At 41.0% G+C, this 26069-nt stretch overlaps 1 protein-coding gene and 1 long non-coding RNA gene across 3 annotated transcripts in view; one reads left to right on the top strand and one right to left on the bottom strand.

Annotated features, from left to right (window-relative positions):
- The window catches only part of LOC311049721, a 468691-nt gene that overhangs the window by 278177 nt on the left and 164445 nt on the right, over positions 1 to 26069 (top strand). The gene's annotated exons all lie outside the window — the stretch shown is intronic.
- Positions 584 to 26069, bottom strand: part of snta1 (syntrophin, alpha 1) — a 71720-nt gene continuing 46234 nt past the window's right edge. Inside the window, exons 3-9 of one of the 2 annotated variants that reach the window (XR_014601222.1) lie at positions 11867 to 12062; positions 11241 to 11430; positions 10291 to 10418; positions 9764 to 9960; positions 4897 to 5084; positions 3087 to 3656; positions 584 to 3056 (exon numbers count right to left, since the gene is read on the bottom strand). Coding sequence is in view for 1 of the 2 variants with exons in the window: in XM_084063518.1 (XP_083919644.1) it covers positions 3564 to 3656; positions 4897 to 5084; positions 9764 to 9960; positions 10291 to 10418; positions 11241 to 11430; positions 11867 to 12062 (992 nt within the window). In the remaining variant the exon portion in view is untranslated. Of the gene's footprint in view, positions 3657 to 4896; positions 5085 to 9763; positions 9961 to 10290; positions 10419 to 11240; positions 11431 to 11866; positions 12063 to 26069 lie in introns of both variants that reach the window. The other variant, XM_084063518.1, reaches the window with a different exon arrangement.

Raw genomic sequence — 26069 nt, forward strand, 5'->3', positions numbered from 1 at the left:
ATTCAACTACCATAGCAGAAAGATCAGTTTTTCCAACGCTCTCTCAATCCCAAAAGGCATATTTGACCTTTTGGGACAATTCTGACCAGACGTCAACATGTGACGTGAAGGTCACAATATGACTTTTGGGGAATAAATGATTTACGATTCTGTGCCTATCGGGATTCGGGACATAACTCGGACGGCGCCGAGTCGGCTCAAAGTGGACTTTGCAACGCTCGACATGGCGACTCGCTTGCCTAAGCTCGCTCGGCTCAAGTCCGCTTGAGACGGCGCGCCTCCAACCGTTTTTTTGTCGGACCGTCAAAAACGTTGAGAACTGGACTTCCGCATTGCTGTAATGCGGAAGTCCCGAAAAGTCAACATGTGCCTTATTTGCCCCGCCTTCAAGGCACATGTTGACGTTTGGTCACTAAAGTCACAATATGCCTTTTGGGGAGTGATACAGTGTTGGTTTTTCAGCAGTAGATAAACTCATCCTTTCCCCTCCATCCAGCACACTTACAGTATGTTAGGGACTGATGACATTATGCAACAATCAAAATGCAGGTCTAAACATTCATGATAGAATCAATAGCACGTATAAAAGTTAACAATCAAAGTTTATTACACTTTTATATACAAACAACTCTGCAAGGCACACCTTTGTTTAAATAAGAATATACAATACATTGTTTTGTTTTTTTCTTGAAAGCAAACAAGTTTTAGTTTTGAAATATATATTAATATAGTCTGTTTAAAGAGAGGGTGAGAGAAGGCCTCAAGTTACGGATGTTCTTTAGGCAAAAAAAAGAATGAGTATAAATCATATTTATGGGGTAAATAATCATTTTCTGATGTAAACAACTTCTTTTTCTTTCAGTCCAAACATTGGCCAAACTATCAAAAACAATGAACCATCATCACATTTACCTTAAGCTCGATCTGGTGCTGTAATTGTGAAATACAAAAGTAAACATCTTGTACTGAAATAGGTAGGTGTTAACTTTAAACGCAGTACCTTTCTTAAACATCTGCAATAGAAGTAGCTTAGCTGGACCGGTGATCTAAATATCAGTGTGTTAGCTGAGAATTTTCATCTCTTCTCAATAGGTTGCTCACAATGATGAAAGCTCTTAACCCATTCAATTCGGGAACGCATCTCTGTCATTTTAGATTTCTTTGGCTATTAAAAAATAGCAGATCTACAAGCTCACAGCACTGAGCTTGTAGATCTGCTATTTTTTTTATTAGCCAAAGAAATCTAAAATGACACAGATGCGTTCCCGGATTGAATGGGTTTACATGTGCATCATGTGGGCTTAAAAGGCAACAATAACAGCCAATGCAGAGACATCACACACTGTATGTATACAGTTAAGCCTGGTTTGTACTTAGTTGCATGGCTGTGTCGCGCACCGTAAATAGCCGATCTGCTGTGTTCGGCACGCCACACCCGCCAAGCAACTAAGTACAAAGTAAGCATAAAGGCCATTTGAACTCAGGCTAGATATCAATCCGTTGTTAGGAAACTTGTCATTGTTTATCTATATTTCTCTGAAATTAATAGTTAAGCAAAAAATCATAATAGAAAAAAAAACTTTTATGTAGTAGTCCACACACAGAGAGAGGAAGAGAGATGAGAGATGAAAGACAGAGAGAGAGAGCGAGAGAGAAGAAAAGAAAGAAAAGAAAAGAGTAGAAGGATTTTAACTCAAGAAAATCCTTGAATCAGCATTCGGACATCCGCTCTAACTGCATGTATAAAAAAGGCTATACGATGTGATTCCTTTCTAAGAAAAATAAATCAAAATGCAGGTTAAAGGTCAGGATCCTCTATATAAACAGGTACTACAGTATCTACAGTAGTTTAGTAGCAATACTACAGTAGTTTAGTAGTAATACTACAGTAGTTTCAATCCCAAATGTGACACCCCTTGAAAAACAAAGTACACCCCCTCATACAAAAGGTGACGGGTGATTTTGTCGTTGACAAAATTAGATTATTTAGGCTTAAACGAAATGATGACCCTTCAGTCCTTTTCCCTTAAAAAAATAACAACACATTTAGCATTTTTGTAAATGAAGTACTCTTCACACCATTCTCATTGAACAATGTAGAGAAGAAAATACCGTTTAATCTACATCGTTCAATACATTCAATGTTGATTATTGAGTGATCATCACCACGGTGGCGTCTTCTATTTTCCCAATGAGGCCAACGATCAAACCACTACTCATCATGAAGGAGACGGTTTTGTTCAGCCAACACGGCAAAGCAGTGGTTTTCAACCCTTTTCATATCAAGGTCCATTATTTATTATTATTCTGCCACGGACCACCGTTTGATGAGATTTAGACTCTCAGACCCAAAGCTTAGAATATTTTGTTATCGTTGGATAATAGGCCTGTCAAAAAAAATCGATTCATGAATAAATCGCGATTCTTAATGCCACGATTTTAAAAATCGATTCAAAATATTAAAATCGATTTTTTAAATTTTTTTTTTTTTTTTAATTTTTTTTTTTTTTTTTGAATTTTTTTTTTTTTTTTAATAAAATCGCAATAAATCGCAGAATCGAATATCAATTAATCGCAGAATCGCAATTTTAATCGAATCGGCACCCTAGAAAATCGCAATAAATCGCAGAATCGCAATTTTAATCGAATCGGCACCCTAGAAAATCGCAATGAATCGCAGAATCGAATCGAATATCAATTAATCGCAGAATCGCAATTTTAATCGAATCGGCACCCTAGGAATCGATTTTGAATCGAATCGTGAGGTAAGTGAATCGTGACACCCCTATTGGATAAGATTTTGTCCACAATTCCATGTTGTATTGATGATGGTACCATAGGAGAGATAACAGGCAAACGTCGATCAAAATAACAATTCTTTAATTAAGTTATGCAGATATTTAACAATAATTTAACTCTTGAGAGTGTAAAATGAAACCAAATGGACCCGTAAGGGTCCATTTGGTTTAATTTTACGCTCTCAAGAGTTAAAGATCTATAAGGGTCCATTTGGTTACCAACTCTCCATCATTTAGCTGGGGACCACCTGGAACCCCCTCAAGGCCCACTGGTGGTCCTCGGACCACTGGTTGAGAACCACTGCGGAAAAGGAAAGACAGACAGAACACAAGGATATGCTCTCGAACGTCGAGATTCATGAGACAAAACGCAGTATATCTGTGGGGGGGTTCGAGCTTTGTAACAGTATATGCAAGCTATCATAATTATTTTTTACAGTTGGTCATCATCATCAAGTGTGTCAAAACCTGCCACGGTTGTTGACGGATGTCAAAATCGATTTATGTGACCTCTGATGTTTGTAAACCTCGAAAACTAACTAATGTGTCCATCAGAACCATCATTCAGAACCATCGGAATCACCCTGATTCTGGCGTGTCTGACCAAAAAGGTGAAGGACCCCTAGGAGCCCCAAAAAAAAACATAAAAGGCAATTTGTCGGCCTCTTCTCCTCAGCTCTCTACTTCCATGTTTGCGGGTCTTCGGAGCTGTGTGTGCATCATTAAATACTCCCCATTGTTGGTGTTCATACCAGTTGGCCTTTATCATGCAAGCAGGCCTAGTCGTTTCACCTTCGCAGACAGGAAAGAATGAATGATGAAGACTATGGTCTTGGGGCAGCCGTGAAGGTCCAGTTGCTGAAAAGAATGCAGAGGGATGGGGGGGAATATACAGAAAGATGAGAGGTACAGAAAATAAAGAGGGAAAGAGATTAGATTGAAAACCTTCCCTATGAGCTGTTTGTAGTAAATTGCCTGTAAAATAATCTGTTGAAATTGCAATGTAATATTGTTTAGATTTTACAAACTAAAACAGGTCAATATACTGGAACAAGGCCATTATAAAGTGTTCCATTTTGATGTTTCTAATTATATTATAGTAATCTAGACGGCAGACATAAAACCCACGGCTCAATATTTTGAATGCAGAGGATATTAATAGTTATAGCATGCATTGACAATCATAAATGAATATTATTTTAAATGTATTTCAGTCAGATAACTCACAAATAGATTGAAAACATTCATTTATAAAATGTAAGTACGAGTGTGAATATTATTTGATCTTGGCGATCAAGGCTCTGCGGTGTACATACTGTATTACTCCCTGCTCAGCACACAGAAGACAAGCATTTAAGAGCAGGTCGATACATTTAAGAGCAGGTCGATACAGTATATACATATATATATATATTAACAATCCCCCAGGGGAAAACAGTGTGTATCTGCCTGAACAAGCTTGGAATTTTGCACATTTCAATTAGGACGATCTTAACACATTGTGTGCCAAAACCGTAAATATCCGGTTTTGCAAATACACCCGTGGAGTGCCAAAAAAACAAAAGACTCGCATGAGACATGTTGTTGTTCCAGGCTTTAGCCAGGACCATCGCGCACCCTTCACACATGCATTGTTTTTCATGGATTGCTCGTCGTGGAGTCTACAGCTTTAAACAGCACAGCGCAGCGGTGAGATTTATGGCACCGAACGTAATCTGTTATTATAAAATTCGGGCACCCAATGTGTTAAAATGCATGGAACGGATAAGGGGGGTCCGTGGCTTAATGCAGATCGTTGCTGTTGGGTGTCCAAAACGGTTACTTTTCAGGATTCAAATTATTGAAAAAAAAAAATATATATATATATATAGATAGATAGATACCGTAGATAGATAGATAGATAGAGGATATTACGGTATCCTACAGTGTCTAAAAAATAGCAGATCTACAAGATGAAAATGCGTCGCAATGCAGCGCTTTTTGAGTTGTAGTATGCCGAAATACGGAATAAATGTGCACCAAAAAAAAAACATAATAACGATATCAAAGTGGTTGTCCTTGAAATTGAAAAAGGTTGAGAGTCACTGCTCCAACTTACAATCTCTGCCTCCGGGCTGCCGAAGTCCAGGAACATCATGCGAACTCCGTCGTCTGAGGACATTCGGAGACGCTCGAAGGGCTGCTGGAGCAGGATGCTCTTTCTGACTCCCATCTCCTCCGTGAACAGGGTGAAGCCCTCATCGATGTGCACGCCCAGGGTGCAATCCTTCCCGTTCCAACTGCAAGCTGCCGGGGCAGACAAAAAACACAATCCACCAAAATGGAGTTGTTATAAATCTTATCCCATTAAGACCGGGAACGCATCTGTGTAACCACTTAATATTTTATACTTTGGCTATTCAAAAATAGCAGATATACAAGTTTGAGCTTGTAGATCAGCTATTTTTGAAAAATCTTGAACATTTGTGCACATTTTTGAATGTATACATTTTTTTTAAGGGAACATTTTTTTACTCAAATCTTTGCTTCTGGGGGTCCCTGGAACAAAATATTTGGTGGCGAAATACATATTATTCTGGGGGACCTTGACATGAAAAAGTTTGAGCACCACTGATATTATACGTAGCAACATAAGTTTTTCAGAAAACTGTTAGGATTGAGGACTGTAAGACATTTGTAGAATCAGAACCTCAAGTCTAAATGGGTAAAAGGACCGATGGATTTATGAGTTTTGGATATTATGGTGCCCTACTTGGTGTCGGCAAAAACACACGTCAGGATGCCGTTTACACAGTAGGGAGTGGGACTGTGCCTTTACTTGAGTATTTAAAGGGCAGTGCAGTGAAGTTCAGAGTTGTACAAAGTTGTGCGAAGATGTGTGGCATAATCCTGCACTTCCACGTAGAGATATTGTTTGGTAGAGGAATGTTGTAAAACTGACTGAACAACCTTAACATACTAAAGATAATTAACAAAACAGGTGTCTGTGATTGACTCTCATTTAACAAAGCAATAGCCTGAATGCAAAGCACACACACGCGCACACACACAAGCAAACCCACACACCACACACGCACTGGTATGTTTATCTGTTAGTACACTTGCATGCCTTTTTTTTAACAGAACGAAACTACGTTTCTATCTTTTTGCACACGAGTGAAGTACACAAAAAAAGCATAACTGTGTCCAACCTAGGTTTCACCCTGTGTTATTGTGGTTTGCATTTCTGTGAAAACCTGTTGTTGTGCACCATAGAGGCGTGTGGTTTCAACCACACGGTGGGTAATGGAAGGTTGAACCTAGCATTACCATTTCCTTAAAAAGTTTGTCTTTTGCACGTACACCACTTCCTTGCTGCCCCCCACCCCTCCCCCCATCCCCGAGGCAGTGTGTAAAGAAAAGGACATCAACGCTTGTTCTGCCTTTGAAAACTGTCCCATTTTCACATCGACAAACCCATAATGACCCTCTTTTATCTGGCTTTCATCGAATCAATCTTGTCTTTTTTTTCCCTTGTGACATGGTTTGGTAATCTCTCTGTCTGTGGAGAACAAAAAATTCCCTGAAGCAAAATTGTCAAGTGGGCCAGTAAGCTTTACAGGTGAAACATGGCATCAAAAGGTGATGTGAAAGTCAACCAAAGAAGAACAAGATTTTGGGGTCAGGACCTCCTCTTTCATCAGCAAGGGTGCAATGAGGAGTCTAGCTGGAGGCCGTTCAATGTCATTTCCACTATGCTTGAATCTCATGGTGCAGGCAACATCTCAACGTCACAAAAAAACTAAACGGCAGACTTCTCAAAACAAACTAATACGACTACTTCTAGGTCAGGGGTCTTCAACGTTTTTTCAGGCCAAGGACCCCCTAGCTGAGAGAGAAATGAAGCAGGGGGTACCCCCACTACATATTGCATTCATGTTGAATGTGTGTTTTCAGACATTTAACCACTTAAACCCTCAATACTAAGTAAACTTGACCGTTGGCTCTGTTAGTCTGCTCTTTTCCCTCTACACCAAACCTCTTTGCTGAAAATAGCCGATCTACAAGTTCACAACGAGGCGTTTTGTGCTTGTAGATCTGCTATTTTCGACTAATGTTCTGTTGAAGACCCCTGAGCTAGGCCTTTCCCCCAGGACTCACCAACTCCTTGAACACCTTGATAGTAGAATCCCCAGACCCCCGCCCTCACCCCTCCCTTCTCTGTAAATATACCATATGATTCTACTAAGCTTTATTCCAATATTTTATTTTATTTTATTCGTATCATATTGTATTGTGTTGTATGATTTATATGTATTACTGATTAATTGAGTACAATGGAACACAATGGAAACAATCTCCCTGGGGCTTTTTGTGTTATCCTTTTACCATAACCTTTAACTGTACAACCTGTACTGTTAATAATCGTGTTAATAAAGTATTCAATCAATGAGTCTCAAGTTCTATCTATAAATCACCCTACAGTACATGCATTTGATGTTGGACTCCATGCCGTTCCCATGTGGATCCTCAGATCCACATGGTTGAATTTTTACATAAGTCTGGCATGTTTTTGGTTAAATATAAATCTTTTCATGGGGATCTTGTTCTTTTATGAACTCAAGCGGAACTGAATTTTAGTAAAAGGCCAAGCTCAGTGCACAGGAGTATCAATAACATAACACACATAACATAACACACATAACATAAATTATTTTTAGGAGGTATTTAATCTCAAAATAGGAGCTTTATCTATGACTAACCAAATAAAGACAATATTCAATCATATTGACTGTGGGTCTCATACTTAGAAAGTGCAGTGTTGCACCACATCATGCTACCAGCAGAGGGCAATGTAACTCTACTGAAGATATACTGTTAATGTTTGTATACTGTGTATGAACCATAGATCTTAAACAGGGGGTCCGGAACCCCTAAGCTCAGAGTTACTACAGGGGTGCCACCAAATCTTGCCACCAAATACATCGCTCTCTTTTTTACATTAACCACTTGAACCCTAGCATCCCTATTCTGGGGGAAACATTCGCCGAAAATAGCAGATCTGCAAGCTCACAATGCGTGAGCCCTGTGAGTACAGGGCCATGGGTCAAGTATTGAGGGTGTAAAGGTTGAATGTCTGATAATTCCCATTAACATGAACGTATTAATAGAAAACATAATGTGTAAACAAACAAACAAAAACATGAATTTACTCAACACTGACTGATTATGTCAAACTGTCAAAACTATGAAGCTACCGTATCTATGAAATCTATGAAAAGGTTTAAACACAATTTTATACAGTGTGAAGTTGGGGTCCCTGCTTCATCTCTCTCATCTCTTCAGGCCTGAAGAGATGCTGAAGACCCCTGGTATGAAGTATTATGAGTATTATTTTAGGGAGGGGCTACACACTTCCATCATTAATTAGACTTTCAGAGAAACAGTGTAAAGAAACCACAATCCATTTCCTCACCAGAAACCTTGTTATGAACTGACCATTAGATATTATTTAATGGACCACAGTGGAAACAAGCCTCTGGCTTTGTGTGTCATCCATTTGGCGTGTTTTGAACTTGTTGCACTGCACCTTTAAATATAAAGTATTCAAATCAACCAATCAATAGCATAATATATTCACTCGTATTTTATTGACTCACATTATGAGTCACTTGGAGGCTAACACCCCCCCCCCCACGAATGAGCATAAATCTCATAGCCAGCTGTATAGCCAATATTCATTCATTATGCCCTTTGAAAGCTTTTTCAGAGAATACATTTAAATATATAAATAAAACCTGTGTGTGTGTGTGTGGGGGGGGGGGGGGGGCTCCATCTGGCACTCATCTCTATTCAAACCAATTAAATGTATCAAATTTCAAATATTTGAATATTGCAATATTTGACATATTGCATGCAGTAAAACTTAATTTAAAGATACCTCTCTTTCTTGTCTCTGTCTCTCTTACTCTCTATGCGCTGACGTAGTTGGTGCTGAGAAACGCGCTCTCTTGCGAGATCAAATGAATGATTCATGCTTATATCTTATTCTATACTAGCCTCATTTCAATAAGCTTATGCAATATGACGGTTTAAATACAAGCCTGGACATGTCCAGAGAACGGACATGCATGACGCATAACGACGTGCTGTGATGGAACAATCTTTACCTTCACATGAAATGAGAAATTATAATCAAACCAATCTATTCAGTCAGACAGACCCATTATAGCCTACACGTCTGTAACGTTCTTGTTTAAATAAAATTAAGGTACACGAGAAATGTGACAATAAGTACGTTTTACCACAAGGGACATTCCAAACAGTTTTTACATCACTATTTTGGTCGAGTCTAGCTGTAAAACTGTCTGCCATCATTACTGGATTGTCCGTTTCAGCTAGACCTACAGTATGTTATCATTATAAATCAATCAATGTATCATTGTGTGACTGAAACACGTTGAGTGTTTCAGTACAGCGTTGCGTTCTACCGAAAGGGAGGAGAGACATGCACATCCACACCCAAAATTGGGCATTAAAACTGAAAGAGAACGCTCGCACACTGTGGGCTCCAGTATAGGATATTTTGTATTGCACCTGCTGTGCTGCTGTGTCGTTTCGGGCTCTCGCCCTTCCTCAGACTGAAGTGAACAAAGAGAGACAGAACTCTCTGTGCTCTCTAACCTGGTCTCCAGCTCCAGCTCTGTGGTCTCCATCTGCTGTCTAAGGTTACAGGTGCCCAAAGCCTCACAAGATTATTTATTCATTTATTTTCTTAATCTTAATTCTTACAGTTGATTATTCCATAAATGTTAATACTAGACCATATGATGTCATAGATGGCTGACATCACAGACTAGCCAGATTAAGTCTGAGATTGACATTGGAAACACGCCGTTCCCATGTGGATTCTAAAGAGCCACATAATTCTATTATACTTTTTTTTTGTGGGTGGTAACACCAAAACCTATACTTTTTCTGTGTACCTGTAGTGACCTCCTGGATGAGCTCAGCAGCATTGTGACAGCCCTCCACCAGTAGGTGGGTCCAGGTGGACAGGTCCTTGGCAGAGTCCACCCGGAACACGTGGGTCTCCACGCCTTGCTTGGTGCCCGAGCGCAGGCCAAACGACAGCTCCGAGTCCAGGAGGGGAGAACTCTTCCCCGGGCCAGAATGAACCAGCCTTTAGGGAGGGAGGGAGGGAGGGAGAGAGAGAAAGAGAGAGAGAGAGAGAGAGACAGAGAAACAAAGAGAGAGACACAGAGAGAGAGAGTGTTGGAAACACAGGGTGGGAAATGGATGACTCATACATTCTGGATCAGCTTATCGTTACCAGATGAACATGACGTTATGAAGCAAAATGTCCAACAGTCCAGCTATGGAAACAGTGAGCATCTGCTCTATGACTGGGCCAAAACACACCATGGGAAGGGCTTTGGACAATAAACTGCTGCTCCTGACAGATGTGCTAGGTTCATGTAATGTTATGTGTAATGAGTGTGTGTGTGTTTACCTGGTAGTGATAAGCGGGTGACTCTTGGGGTTACTGAGACCGTCTTTGTCGGCAGGCAGGGAAGGGTACAGTAGTAGTTCTTTGTCCGTCAACACCGCCAACACTGGCTTCTCTGGTCCCTGGGTGACCTGACACGCACGCACGCACGCACGCACGCACGCACGCACGCACACACACACACACACACACACACACACACACACACACACACACACACACACACACACACACACAGAGTGAGAAAGCATGTGGGTATAAAGTAGCCCACCCTTTCTCCCTCCAGGCAAAAGTTTTGTCTCGCGTATATCCAGACAATCACAGCTCTCCGCCTGCTCACACTCATCATCACGTAGATGTCTGGTGACATCTGATATCTACAGTCAGTGTAGGGGCTAAAACTGTCTGGAAACTATTTGGAAATTAAAAGATAATTGCATTGCAGAACTAATGCAAAGACTTTAGGTTCAGACTTCATATTGGGACAGTGATTTGATGACATGTATTTATTTAGTTGCCCAGGTGTATCGTTAGGTGGAGGTCTCTGATTGTTTGGCTGCATGAGTCTAGACAAAGGACCCCTAGGAGGGTCCTCAGAGCAACTACTCTGCTCCGACTCTGTTAAAACACCTAACAGTGTCTCTTTGTCAAGTACTCTGACAACCAGAAACCAGAGTCCTCTTGTTTCCCTGCATCATGCACTTGAGTGTGCGCGTGTGTGTGTGTGTGTGTGTGTGTGTGTGTGTGTGTGTGTGTGTGTGTGTGTGTGTGTGTGTGTGTGTGTGTGTGTGTGTGTGTGTGTGTGTGTGTGTGTGTGTGTGCGTGCGTGGCCGTGCATTCGTGCGTACGTGGGTCTACAAGTCTTCTGGGACAATGTCCAAATCCGCCCTGGGCCCCTCTCTTTCTTTCCCTTGTCTTTCTCTTGCACTCTCTCTATCTCTGTGTGCACATACCTGTTCTGTAATCCAGCCCAGGTGTTTGACCTCCATGCCAGGCTGCAGGGCCTTCAGCTCTTCCTTCACCTTGGGGAGCAGGTTGGCGATGCCAGCCAGGATGGCAGTGTACCAAGACTGGGCCATCGCTGGGTCTTTGGCCCGCAGGAACACAGAGCTCTTTCTGTTGGATGCGATCACCTCAAAATACCTAGAGGAGAGGAGAGGAGAGGAGAGGAGAGGAGAGGAGAGGAGAGGAGAGGAGAGGAAAAAAGGATAAGAAAAAGTTCCTTTTTCAAATTTGTAACATTTGTAAAATATTTTGTTCTAGGGACCTCCAGAAGCAAAGATTTGAGTTACAAATGTAGTTTCAAACATTATATGTATTCAAAGATATGCACAAAATGTTCAAGATTTAAAAAAAAATGCAGATCTACAAGCTCCTATTTTTGAATAGCCAAAGTATTTAATAATGGTTATAGCTGAAATCTAAAATGACACAGATGCATTACCGGATTGAACGGGTTAAACATTCTTCAACCTAAGTTGAACTGACTTGAATTAAGTTGAACAGAATATTTTAATGTTACCAAAAAAAAAGTTCAAAACGAAAGCAATAAACTTTGGTGCGGCTGGTGGCGCAATACCTGTTTTCCGTGTCTGGGGGGCACTGTTTCCGCAACACCTGGCACATTTTGAGCGGTATGCTGCGGGGCTCCTTCACCTCGGCGAGGACGGCGTCGGCGCCCCTCTGAGGCGTGGAGGGGGGCGAGTCCCACGGGGGGACCGCCCCGGGGGAGCCCGAGTTTTTAAAGAAGGCCGACATCTCCTTGATGTACTTCACTGGAGGAGGATAAGAAATGGGAGAGAGAGAGAGAGAGAGGAGAGACACGGAGGAAGGGATGAGATGAAGAGAGGTAGAAGAGAAGGGTGGGGTGGAGGGGGGGAAGAAAGGGATTTGAGATGTGAACACGGTGCCTCTGGGACATTTTGGGAGATGAGTAGCATGCTGTAGCAGTTTATGATCTGAGAGATAGGCGCTCCGGGGCAACGTACTAACAGTTCTTACTAACAGTTCACAACAGCACAGAAAGCTCCTCAATCCAGACATCTCTTGATACGAGACCCCTAGAGTCACATTCTTATTTCACTGTATTAAACATAGTCGCAACATATTTCTACTTTTCTCATAAACTTTTTATTTTTACATATTATATAGTGTAACCAAGAAGGTTTATGACAAATGCAAGCAACAAAAAGCTATGATTTACCATATGAGATAATGAAAACAAAGGCAGCCATTTTTAAACCCTTTATACTTTGTTGACCGGGGTCCCCCAGGTGTGTGTACTTGGCTGCCCCCTCTTTTCCTTTTACACAAATCTCTTTGCAGAAAATTGCAGTTTTTTTTGCCCATTTTCCGCACATGTTTGCCTACAAAAGCCATACAAATCTTTGAAGAAATATTTTTTTTTACCATTCTTTGTTCTGCATGTTGGGACTATATGCTCTATGTACAGCAGCCATTTTGGAGAGAAATTGGGCCTCTTCCTTACTTCCTTCACAGGTGTTATCAATGATTCTAACGAAGGCTCTCTTCTATTTAGTGTAGCACAGTGGTTCTCAAAACGTTTTCATTTTCAAAGACCCCCATAACTCTGAGAGTGTACAAATGGAACCAAATGGACCCGTAAGGGTCCATTTGGTTCCATTTGTATACTCTCAGAGTTACACACCCGTATGGGAGCCATTTGGAACCCCCTTAAGGAACCATGAGGGTCCCTGGACCACACTTTTGAGACCCACTGGTGTAGCAGAGTCTCTCCAGTGAGCCAACATGCACAACATCAGCACCCTGACTCTGTTTGACTGGAATGGAACAGAACCTTAATCAGCATCACCTGTGAAGGAAGTAAGAAGTGGCCCAACTTCTTTCCAATATGGCTGCTGTGTGCATAGAACCTATTGGCCATGAAACAACATCCCTTTGGTTGGTTCACAGCCTGCAGTCATTCCTGCTTAGACGGCCTCCTCACACACATGCAAACACACACTCACTGAATCCCAGACGCCCACATAGTGCATCGGCACTTGCTCACTCAATCACAAGCTGTAGATACACACAATCACTCACACACGCACGCGCGTAAATATTGTAATACTATACTTGTGTGGACATTTGGCCCTCACAAGTATAGCAATTCACACACACACACACACACACACACACACACACACACACACACACACACACACACACACACACACACACACACACACACACACACACACACACACACACACACACATACACACACAGCTCCAGTAGCCTGCGGTATTGGTTTTGGTGAGACCAGCACTGTGGTAAAAATAGCCCAGAGGACACAAGGAGGTATGAGGCTAAAGGCTGGGAGCTGTGCTCTGGTTTCACTGGGAGTGTGAAGTGCTCCTCTTTGCTGTAGTTACAAGAGGCCTGCAGCCTGCAGGACAGCCAGAGGAGACATAGTGCGCCTCTTTGCTGTAGTTACAAGAGGCCTGCAGTCTGCAGGACGGCCAGAGGAGACATAGTGCAGGACAGGAACACACAGGGGGGGCTTCCACCAATCCCAAATTAGACCAATACAAGCCAGGCAAGGCAGTTCACCATTCACTTTGGACTCATCCATGATCTCCCTCTCACTAGCTCTAGTGGTGGACACAGTATATACTCAAGTAAATAGTCACGTATTCAAAACTACAACTTACGAAGTACATTGTCAGAAATGTTCAAGAATAGTGAAAACATCATGGAACAGTTTTTTGGGGTTAATTCATAATATATTTGTGTACGTTTCGGTCCCAAGAAATTCGGTTCCTAGAAATGTAGTGGAGTCAAAAGTGCAATATCTCTATTTAAAATGTAGTGGAGTCAAAAGTGCAATATTTCTATTTAAAATGTAGTGGAGTCAAAAGTGCAATATTTCTATTTAAAATGTAGTGGAGTCAAAAGTGCAATATTTCTATTTAAAATCTAGCTGAGTGAAAGTCATGCGCTTGCAGAAAACAAAAACAAAAAACTAATACTCCACAAATATACCAAAAAGTACAGTGCTCCAGTAAATGTACTTAGTTACTGAGAGCCGACTGACTGACCATATTCACATGGCGGCCGTTTTTGCCATTGCTTTTATTCGGTGTAGAGGGTGTTCCCATAGGTTTACAAGTTCACATTCCAAAGGGAAAAGCAATGGATATATGCACTAACAAGTACAGTACTTGTCAAACTGCAGTTGCTACCATAAATGACAACAAATATGTAAATATACGATAATATGACATTCTATGTGACCATGGCTGGTATATCACCCATCCGCTCTGTCCTTTCTACTGTTAACAATCAGCAATATTACCAAGTAGTTATTGACACAATGCCCCCCCCTGCAGTGGTGTAAAGTAAGTACATTTACTCAAGTACTGTACTTAAGTACAATTTTGAGATATTTTTACTTCTACTCCACTACATCTCAAAGAGAAATATTGTACTTTTACTCCTCTACAACTGTTTGAAAACTTTAGTTACTAGTTACTTTGTAGATTTAGATTATTATTACAGCCCTATGTACAGTTCGGGACCTAAACAAAAATAAAAATAAAATAGTCGATCTACAAGCTCACAATGCGATGATATGACAATCTATTTGACCATGGCTGATAATGGTATATCACCCATTTGTTCTGTATATCTACTGTTAACAATCAGCAATATTACCAAGTAGTTATTGACGCAATGCCCCCCCCCCCCAGTAACCAGAAGCACTTATAGTTTGATCCTGGCAAACAGTGGATGTCCATCCACAGCCACGTGTTCCATCTCTCCTCTCACAGCACACTTAACGCCTCCCTCATTATAATTCACTCTGGATAATGGCGTCAGCTCAATGCACTCAATAGAAATATCATTTAAAGAAGTATTTCCACAGAGTCAGCATAATGTTAATTATACCTCTGCGTCATCTCTTATTCTTTCTCTTCTCTCCCTCTCTCTCTCTCTCTCTCTCTCTCTCTCTCCCACAACTTTTTTTCTGGTTCTTTCTCCATGAAATGGTTTCCTCACTTTCTCTCCACCGTGGTCTGTTCAGTGGTGGAAGATTTTTGACCTGAGTAAAAGTATCTTTATCAATGCCACAGTATAGAAATACTCTCTAACCCTAACCCTAACCCCAAGTAAAAAGTCCTGTATCCAAATTTTACTTGAGTAAAAGTACAAAAGTATTGGCAGCAAAATGTTCTTAAAGTTCCAAAAGTAGAACATTTTTTTAAGATATTTCAAAATGTGTGAAATTTGAAAATAGCTGGAGTATAGAATAGGGGTTTTGGATTCATAATAAACATCTGAAAACTAACTAGTAAGGGCGCGGTCCCACCGCACTTTTATTTTACCTCTGGGGCTGGATCTGCCAATGCTTTGTCAATGCAAATGTTACGTTTTCAAATAATTCTAGTGGAATAAAAAGTACAATATTTGCTTCTGAGATGTAGTGGAGTAGAAGTAAAAGTATTGAAAATGGGAAATACTCAAGTAAAGCAAAAGTACCTCAAAATTGGACTTAAGTACTGTACTTGAGTACTGTACATGCACTTACAGTAGTTACTTTGCTCCAGCGGGTCTGTTTGTGTCAGTATACGGTCAACTCTACATTCAAATCAGTGAATGGCTTCTCTTAAATGTTTGGTCCTCTAAAATGACAACTCTCTGACCAGTGAGTCAGATATATTTGAGTTGTAAAGAACTCGAGAAGGAATGTTCTGCCAGTATTGCACAATTTGAGGGAAGTGAAAGTGATTCCCTCAAATCACCATGCACATGCCTTTCTTCCCAACCCCTCCTTTCTGTCTCTCTCTCTCTCCATGGTGTCCCACACGCTGCTTTAGTCTCTCTCCCATGCATAGTCCACCAGGGCAGTTGTCTGGGCTACACTGCCGTACCACACATTCCAACCTTCACATTGTCCACATGTTTTTTTGTGAACATGTCCAGCTATATATATTCTCCTGAAAATCTGTTCTAGAATATTTGCTTAAAAAAATTCTGTTTGCAAAGGAAACCACCAATTCTAACCGTTTATATGAGGTTTACTGCACATATCTTTATTTTCGATTTCTACCCGATTATATGATGTTTTTCATAGTAGTGTATATTTTGTCTGTCATTAAATGTTGAGTACAGATGTACAGATGAATTGAGTACAAAGGACCCCAATGGAAACAAGCCATAGTGCATTCTTGGGTTTAAAATCCTCTTAACAGACCTTGTATTGAACCGTACTTCCCTGGGCGTGTCTTTGCAAACTGTTAATAAAGTATTCAATCGATCAAAGAGAATGCGAGGCCAGGGAACGAACACGTGTGTCCAGGAGTGGTTTAAACTATCCCTTGCCAGGGCTCCAGCTTTGACGTAACTGCCTGCCAACCTACTGTACCTGCGTTAATGTTTAATGGGAATGAGCTTCTGTCCATTTGATCATGGGCCAAAGCATTGATGTGTGTGCACTGTAAGAGAGCCAACCTCTAGCTGTTAGGGGGGACCCGTCCCCGGCCCATTGAAAAGTGATGTGGTCACTGGTCAATCCCAATATAGGCCCCCAACCAGGGTTGCCAGATCTGCTTATTATAATTTCCCCGCAAGAATTGTTTTGAAAATAGCCGATCTACAAGCTCACAACGCGCCGCATCGCGACGCGTTGTGAGCTTGTAGATCGGCTATTTTCAAATAGCTGATGTACTGTATATGTTAAAGTGCTCATGTGGCCCATAGTCGCTTCTTTTGGGCTGGTTTTCCTAGACCTGATTGCTTGTTTCTCTCAGAGAATCTGGCAACACTGCCCTCAACCCGTAAACATGCGCATAGAGCTGGTGACGTATTTTTGTAGGTGGAAGGAGGAAGTCAGCTAGCCTGGTAAACCACCGGTCGCGGAAATCGCATTTCATTTGATTTCAGCAGACCTTATGAAATTTCCGCGACCAGGGTTGGTTTACCAGGCTAGAAGTCAGCATCTTGCCGGAATCTTTGACTAAAAGCCTATGCTATTGCCTAAAATATTGTCTGTGGTTTGTGATACCTACTCGTTTTGTTCAGCGAGATAACCTTGTCTCGCTGATGCAACAGAGGATGTCCCCAACATCCTCTGTTGCATCAATTCAGGCCACTTGTTAGCTGTTTTAAGAGCTTCAAAATTCACAAGTGGGGTATTCACTGATGTATTTTAGGCGCTAGAACAAAACATGGAAATCCCCTTAACCCATTAAGACCTGAGGCCGATTCTACAAAATGTTGCCTTCTAAATCAGTGGTTCTCAAACTTTTTCGTGCCATATGGGCCCCCAAATGTATATATATATTTGGCCACGGACCCCCCATCTGAAAATGTTTTGTGCCAGGGACCCCACCAGAAGATAAGATTTGTGATTAAAAGAAAATTCAAACTTTTTTCAAACACTTTTAAAGATTTTTCAAAAATATCAGATGTAGAAGCTTGTATAACTGCTATTTTTGAATAGCCAACGCTAAAATCTAAAATGACACAGATGCTTTCCCGGTTAAGACCTTGATATATTTCAGGCATTTAACAAAACAAAAAAACATTTTAAAAATCCATAGACTTTGAGATGAGGGAAGTTCTACAAACTTCAGCACTCTATACACATGGGTTTTACGGCATTCCTTTCCTTGCAAAGTTAGCCAGCACCTTCCATCTGCCTTGTATTAATGCTGCAGTGGATTGTTGAAATGACTGTAATTCCATTCTTTTGGGTGGTACTGTACATAGCAGGAGAGAGGAAATCTCGTACAACAAGGGGCTACAGAGGCATATTATTTGTACGCGATTATAATGACACACCGTATGTTCCAACCACTTCCACAGCTTAGATCAGAGGTCTTCAACAGGGGGTCCGGGACCCCTAGGGGGTCCTCAGAGTTACTACAAGGGGGGCCGCCAAATCTTTGTGTGATTGGATCTTCTTTTTTTACATTAACCACTTGAACCCTAGCATCCTTATTCTGAGGAGAACTTTAGCCAAAAATAGCCGATCGGCTATTTTCGGCAAAGGGGTTTGGTGTAGAGGGAAAAAGAGCAGTGAATGGTCAAGTTGATTAAGTATTGTGGGTTTAAGTGGTTAAATGTCTGGAGATACACATTAACATGAATCCAACATGACAGTGCTGTCAAACTAGTCTATGAAGTTATCCACAAAATCTATAAAAACGTTTAATCTGCAACACAATTGTAGTGGGGGTCCCCACTTCATCTATCTCTCAGCTAAGGGGTCCTTGGCCTGAAAAACGTTGAAGACCCCTGGCTTAGATCATACCGCTTCCTCAGTGCTGAACGTGATAGGACGAGAGGGATGGAACACAACACAAGAGAGGGAGAGAGAGAGAGAGCGAGTGAGGCGAAATTGCTTTCTATTCTCAGCTGTCTTGAGGTTTACATCAAGCAAAGTAAATATAGCCTCTTCCATGCATGCATGCACGGATGCATGTCTGTGTGTGTATGCATGTGTCTGCAGTTTATAGTGTGTCCAGGCAGCACAGACTGATCTGAGAGAAGAGTTGAGGTCCGTACACACCGGAAGCGTTCATTTTGCGCGATTAATTCACGTTAATTTAAACCATTAAGACCGATTCTACGAATGTCTTCTAAATCAGTTTTCTGAAAAACCTATGTATGGTTGCTGTTGGGCAGACGTTTTTTTCGTAAATTAACGCCTTACTTGATCATTCTACGATGTCACAAAAGCATCCAAAGTAGCTTCACTCGAAGCGAAGCGACACGTTTTGAACTTGTAGATCTGCTACTTTTGCTACTTTTGAATTTGAAAAGTAACAGTTTTGGACATAATGAGGTTTACCTGCAGCAGGTGTTTATTAAGTTGTTGTTTATAAGTTAATGTCAACAATATCCTTTTGTGCGTGACATTTTAACCCTGTTTTTAAAAGATCTACACCATGAATTAAAAAAAAAATGTAATATTTGATATCATATTGTTTATGTCACTCAAACGTTTTATTTAGCCTAAATCAAGCCTCAGATATACTCATTCCAACTAACTTCTCTCTGGCTTATAAAGCACTTTCACCTGCAATACCACATTGTCCTGTTTGGCACGTGGCACTATTGAGACAGTTTGTACTGTATGCATGTTATCTCCTGGTTCTGTGTGGAAAAACTAAAAAAAAACTAAAAAAAAATGTTTGGAAAAGTTGTAACTGAAAAATGGGAGGGATTGTACCGCTAGTGACGTCACTTTCAGGGCCAAATCAGTTTGGCCTGTTTTGAGACCAATTTACATAAAACCCCAGATATGCTGTGAAAGCCTGAGTGCTCAAACTGGGGTATTTTTGGGGATAGAAGAGAGGTAGGGGGAGACCAAAAACACACCAAAAAATAAGGAAAAGTTCAAATTCATGGTGCAGTCCCTTTAACAAAAAACAAAGGAGACAGTCCTGTTGCTTTCAGAGAGGAGAGGAGGTGAGTGGAGAGGGACAGAGGGAAGGAGGATATGAAAAAGAACAGAATACGGCTTTTAGAAAAGAGAGGAGGAAGAAGAGGAAAGGACAAGGAAGAGTGGAAGCAAGTATGAGAAGAGAGAGAGAGAGAGAGAGAGAGAGAGAGAGAGAGAGAGAGAGAGAGAGAGAGAGAGAGAGAGAGAGAGAGAGAGAGAGAGAGACAGACAGACAGACAGACAGACAGACAGACAGACAGACAGACAGACAGACAGACAGACAGACAGACAGAGGGGCAAAAGAAAAATACAGCTAAGCTCAGTTCAGCCAGAAAATGTTGCCATGAGTGCCATGGCACATTCTATACAGACTACAGAGCTAAAATTAGCTGAGATGGCACTGTTATTACTTTAGCTTATCTGGCAGCCTGTGGAGCTACTCCTTTCCTACTGTGTGCGCGTGCGCGTCTGTGTAAGTGCGCGCGTACGCGGGTGAGCGGTTTCTTTTGCTTCTGCCGCTGCAAAATCCGCCGCTAAGCTTTTCTCGTTTAAGTCTTTACATTGAAACTCTCAAATCCTCAACATACATTTCCAACCAATTCACTTCTTGACACACATTCACTTAACCCGGTTTTCTGAAGCTTTTCTTCTGGAGTTCCCAGCCTGCTCCAAATAACCAAAACCACAGCGCAGTGTTGTAAACTATAAGATCCCTTGCCTTGGATACATGCTCATGTGTTAAACTGCATTCACTGAATACCGCCCCCCCCACTGTGCTAGTGTTAAATAATAAGCCAATACGCAGCTATACTGCTCCTAATATGCACAATTTATTCTGTCGCTCGCCAAGGAAACAGACAATCTACAAGCTCACACAAAAGTATAAGTCAGGCTTGCAGTGGTGTAAAAAGTACTACATTATTTTACTTAAGTAAAAGTATCAATACTGCAAGGTAGTAAAAGTCAGGAATTCAAAATTTACTTGAGTAAAAGTACAAAAGTATTCGTAGCAAAATGTACTTAAAGCACAAAAATAAAAGTACTCATTATGCAGAATGTCCCATTTCACAAGTTTTCAAACGTATAAAATGTTTTCTTTTGAAAATAGCAGATCTACAAGCTCACAATGCGTCGCATCGCAACACACACTTGAGTAAATGTACTTGCTCTCCATTGGAGGCTTTCTCCCCTGCCTTATTCAGTGTCCGGAGGTACAGACAGACAGACAGACAGACAGACAGACAGACAGACAGACAGACAGACAGACAGACAGCAGGGTAACACAGTTAGCAGTCACTAGCTAGGCGCCTTGGTGTGGCGAACTGAACGCAATGTGGCGTTGCCTAGCCAAGAGACCAACAATGCTCTATGGCCAGGCACCCCCCCAGACCCCCCCCCCAGCTCTTTGTTACCGTGGGAGCGGCTGGAATGCCATTTCATTGGCCAGCCTGTGACCTCAGAAGCACGCTGTTGACTCTGTATGCTCTGTTAGGCCCAGAATGTCATTCCACCAACGCAAAAAACATGCACACCATGAAAACAATATCAATTAAACGTTTATGTGCATGTCGGAGGACAGTAACACACACACACACACACACACACCAGTGGTGTAAAGTAACTAAGAACATTTACTCAAGTACTGTACTTAAGTACAATTTTGAGGTACTTTTTACTTTACTGGAGTATTTCCAATTGTCAATACTTTTACTTCTACTCCACTACATCTCAAGAGGCAAATATTGTACTTTTACTCCACTACAAGCTGGAGTTTTACTCCACTACAAGCTCACAACGCGTCGCATCGCGACGCATTGTGAGCTTGTAGATCTGCTATTTTCAAACATTTTAGTACTTTTACTTTTGGTATTTTAAGTACATTTTGATACCAATACTTTTGTACTTTTACACTTTTGTACTTTTACTTTTACTTGTACATTTTGAATTCCGGACTTTTACTTGTAACACAGTACATGCAGTATTGATACTTTTACTTAAGTAAAACATTTGAGTACTTTTTCCACCACTGACACACACACACACACACACACACACACACACACACACACACACACACACACACACACAGTTCTTCATAATCACACCACCATCGACCCTCCTAATATGCCCTGGAGGTTCCATTCTTTAAATGTGTGTGTGTGTGTGTGTGTGTGTGTGTGTGTGTGTGTGTGTGTGTGTGTGTGTGTGTGTGCGCCCGCTCTCAAACCTAACTATAGACTTATTACCACACAGGGATAAAGACGTCTTTGTTCCTTTATCTGCTCTGACATTTTCACTGGTGTCTAACAGTACCCACATAGTTTGTGTGCGTGTGCGTATGTGTGTGTGTGTGCACGTGTGTGTATATGTGTGAGTGCATGCGCACATGCGTGTGTTCTGTTCATTAGTCCCATGTGTGGTTCCTGTGAGCTCGTACTACGATGAATAGATTACCATCTCTCCACCCTCCCATTTACTTTTTTATTTTTTCACTGATTACTGTCAGTCTCTCTCTGGCACTGGTGTCAGTCCAACAGAGAAGGACTTTTTCCTATATATTCCTCTGAGTGATTTAGATAAGTTCATCATCCCTGTGGCCCATCTCATTAAAATCATGGACAGATGCCAGCCCCGAGACATGTATGGATAGATGGATAAGAAGAGAACGAGAGGGAGAGAGAGAGAGAGAGAGGGAGAGAAAGTGAGATATGGGGAAGAGCAAAAGAGAGAGAGTGAGAGAGAGAGACATAGACGGTGTGTGTGGAAAGAGAGGTCGAGGGGCCACACCGAATCAGACTTTCAAAGTAATTCCCATACCGCCGTAGCACAGAGATATTTGATTACTTTGCATAGTGTGTGTCAGGAGAGTTAATTATCCTAATTCAACATAGTGAAGGAAAAGTTGAACAGGATCTGCAGGACAAGAATGGAGCGAACGGAAAGGTTCAACTGGATGAATTTCCACTAACTTTTACAGGTCCTTTTTTTCCCCCCTTCTTGATATTCCATCTGTCTGTGGATCTTTTTCCTCTCTGAGCTTTTCCCATTTAAAGTCCCCTGCCCCCAAATGACATATATCTCCTCTGTGATTGCAAATTTGCCGTGAGACTTGTGAATGTCATTTTCAGTTCATTTTTCATTTGAGATGAGACACCATGCCATTGATAGTGTCCGCCTCTCAGTTTAATAGCATCTGGCAAAATAACAAACTGAAAGGGTAGAAAGACAAAAGCAAAAGCCTACTTGAATGAAACAAACTTGCAGAACACACTTTTAGCCGGAATTACACTTTGATTTGCGGGCCATGTCCTGCACCTAAAATAGCCGAGCTTCAAGCTCACTAGAGCTTGTAGATCGGATACTTCGGGCTTGAAGAAGGGGGCAGAGGGTTGGAGGCTGTCCATATCCGTATGTCCGTATGTTTGGCAAAGATGTGTAATTTTATTCTGCCTCTTAGCCAATTCACACTTGAAAAAGAGACTTGGTCTCAATGTGTTTTTACTGGTTAAATAAAGGTTAAATTAAAAAAAAAATAGTACAAATGCAAAAATGTGTCACGTGTCTTTGTATGTGTGTGTTTTGTTTGCACATGCTCATATGTCCTTTTTTAATCATAACTAAAGTAGAGAGAGATGTGAACAATGTGATATTTAATGAACAGGGCTCAGCACAATGGAAAATATGCAACACAACAAAAACACGGAAATCCAATGCATAAAGCACAGAATTGCAAACGTAGCCAGCAGTGGATCACATTTCCTGCCCATATAGAAAGCCTTTACAAGAAATACAGTCAGATTCTTCTATGTATAACTGGCAACAATGATATACCGTACAGTACACATCTTCTAAAGCCAAAGTATGAGTATCTTAAGAGTTTGTTCCAACATCAGAGGAAACAAAACTACCCAAAATAACATACACATTTTCACTTGTGTAATAGGTACAGAACTATTTGGTTGTCATAACGATCAGTGGTGGAAGAAGTACTCAGATATTTTACTTCAGTAAAAGTAGCGATATCACAATATAAAAATACTCTGTTACAAGTAAAAGGCCTGTGTTCAAAATGTTACTTGAGTAGAAGTACAAAAGTATTGGCATGAAAATATACTTGAAGTACCAAAAGTAAAAGTACTAGGGGTGTGCCGATATATCGTCCCGCGATATATCGCGATACGTTTTCGCGACGATATGTATCGTTTTGGAAAAAAAAAATATCGTTTTTGAAATTTTTTTTTTTTTTTTTTTTTTTTTTTCCCTTTTTTTTACAATCATAATAATCAGGCATGCAAACGGCCCCGAAGTGAAAAGAGTGACAACATGTTTTTTTTTCGGGTCAGGTGTCATACTATTTGGATTCAAAACGGCTATGTAGCTGAAAAGCTACAAGTTTGCATGTCTGAATAATGCAAAAACAGAATTATTTGTTTGCATTTTCTTTTTTTCTCCTCCATATATTTTCATAATAAAAAAAGTGCGTATCGTATCGTATCGAAATCGTATCGAAGTTGTTAGCCAAATATCGTATCGTATCGTTTCGTGAAATTAGTGTATCGGCACACCCCTAAAAAGTACCAATGATGAAAATAGCAGATCTACAAGCTCACAACGCGTCACGAAGCGACGCGTTGTGAGCTTGTAGATCTGCTATTTTCAAATAGCCTATGTATAAAATAGGGCTAAAGTGGTGGTCAATGTATGTTTTATAATATAGTAATTTATATCTGCAAAGTAACTAGTAAATAAAGTTTTCAAATAATTGTAGTGCAGTAAAAGTACAATATTTGCCTCTGAGATGTAGTGGAGTAGAAGTAAAAGTATTGCAAATTGGAAATACTCTAGTAAAGTAAAAAGTTACTCAAAATTGTACTTAAGTACATGTACTTAGTTACTTTCCACCAATGATAGCGATTCATAAAATGCACGCTCGTTATTTTAGATATTGAACAATGAACAAGGAGATTATTATCATTTTAATTTCTTTTCTAAATTTCTTTTATCCATTCATTTTGATCAAAACGGATACGCAGCATGTTAGCGCTCTGCTAAATGAACTACCACCTACCTTCTCTCTGCAGTGAACAGGATTTCTGTCCTATAGTCAACCCTTCCTGGTCTAATTAAGTCTGAAAGAAATCTATACATCTTGCACGATATACGTGAGACGGTTGGCTGACCCTGTAAAAGGCTAAGCCAGTGATGTGGTGCGGTGGTGCTGGTGGGGGGGCCACGCCAAACTGTGGGGGGGCAACCCATTTATCAAGGGCCCCCTGATCATGGGCAGCAGAGAGGGGTTCAGAAGAGGCCCCTGTTAACACATTCAATCCCGGAACGCATACTGTGTAATTATTTTTTTGCTATAACCACTATCTATACTTTGGGCTATTCAAAAATAGCAGACATACAAGCTCATAGCACGCCACGAGCTTGTAGATCTACAATTGTTTGTTGAAACATCGTGACAATTTGTGCAAATCTCAATATTCTTAACTAAAATCTTTGCTTCTTGGGGGTCCGTGGAACAACATATTATGATGGGGATCGGCAGCCAAAACATTAGATTTTGGGGGTCCTTGACATGAAAAGGTCTGAGCACCACCGACATAGCAACAATAGTTTTTCAGAAAAATTAAGACATTTGTCGAGACATTTGACAGTTACAAATGTTCGCTTTTAAAAAAGAAAATATATACGTATATTCAAAGATTTGCACACATTCTCACGATTTTTCAAAAAATAGCAGATCTACAAGCTCATAGCGCGGCACTCGGTGCCGCGCTATGAGCTTGTATATCTGCTATTTTTTAAAAGCCAAAAAATGACAAGAGACGCGTTCCCGGATTGAAGGGGTTAAGCAAACTGGACGCCTAGGACAGAGGAAGGGGCTGGGAGTTTAATAGAGCCTTGTTGTTCTGTGGGTTAATCCAGGCCCTTTGCTGAGCCCCGGGTAGAATATCCTCCTCATGGGCCAGTGGCTCTGAAGGGAAAGGAAACATCACGGCGTGTCCCACAGGATGAGAGGTTTCGGAAGCAGGGACGCACACGCACGCACACATAGAGGTGCAACATGTTAATCGAACGAATCAATTTAAAATCGATGAAAGGTGAAAATAGCCTACAGTTGGTCTAGACCAGGGCTGGGCAACTTTGATGATGGAGAGAGCCACTATATTTCCACACTCACTCCAGAGGGCCACATTTTATATACTGTCTCTCCGTATTTTAACATTTTTCGCCATTCTATGTCACAAAAGTAGCAAAAATAGCCGATCTACAAGCTCAAAACGCGTCACACTTTTTGAGCTTGTAGATCTACTATTTTTGCTATCTTTGAATTGGAATCCAGATTTTTTTTTTTTTGCTA

This window comes from Gymnoscopelus microlampas (genome assembly GCF_963454915.1).
Source record: "Gymnoscopelus microlampas genome assembly, chromosome: 7".
Lineage (NCBI taxonomy): Eukaryota > Metazoa > Chordata > Actinopteri > Myctophiformes > Myctophidae > Gymnoscopelus > Gymnoscopelus microlampas.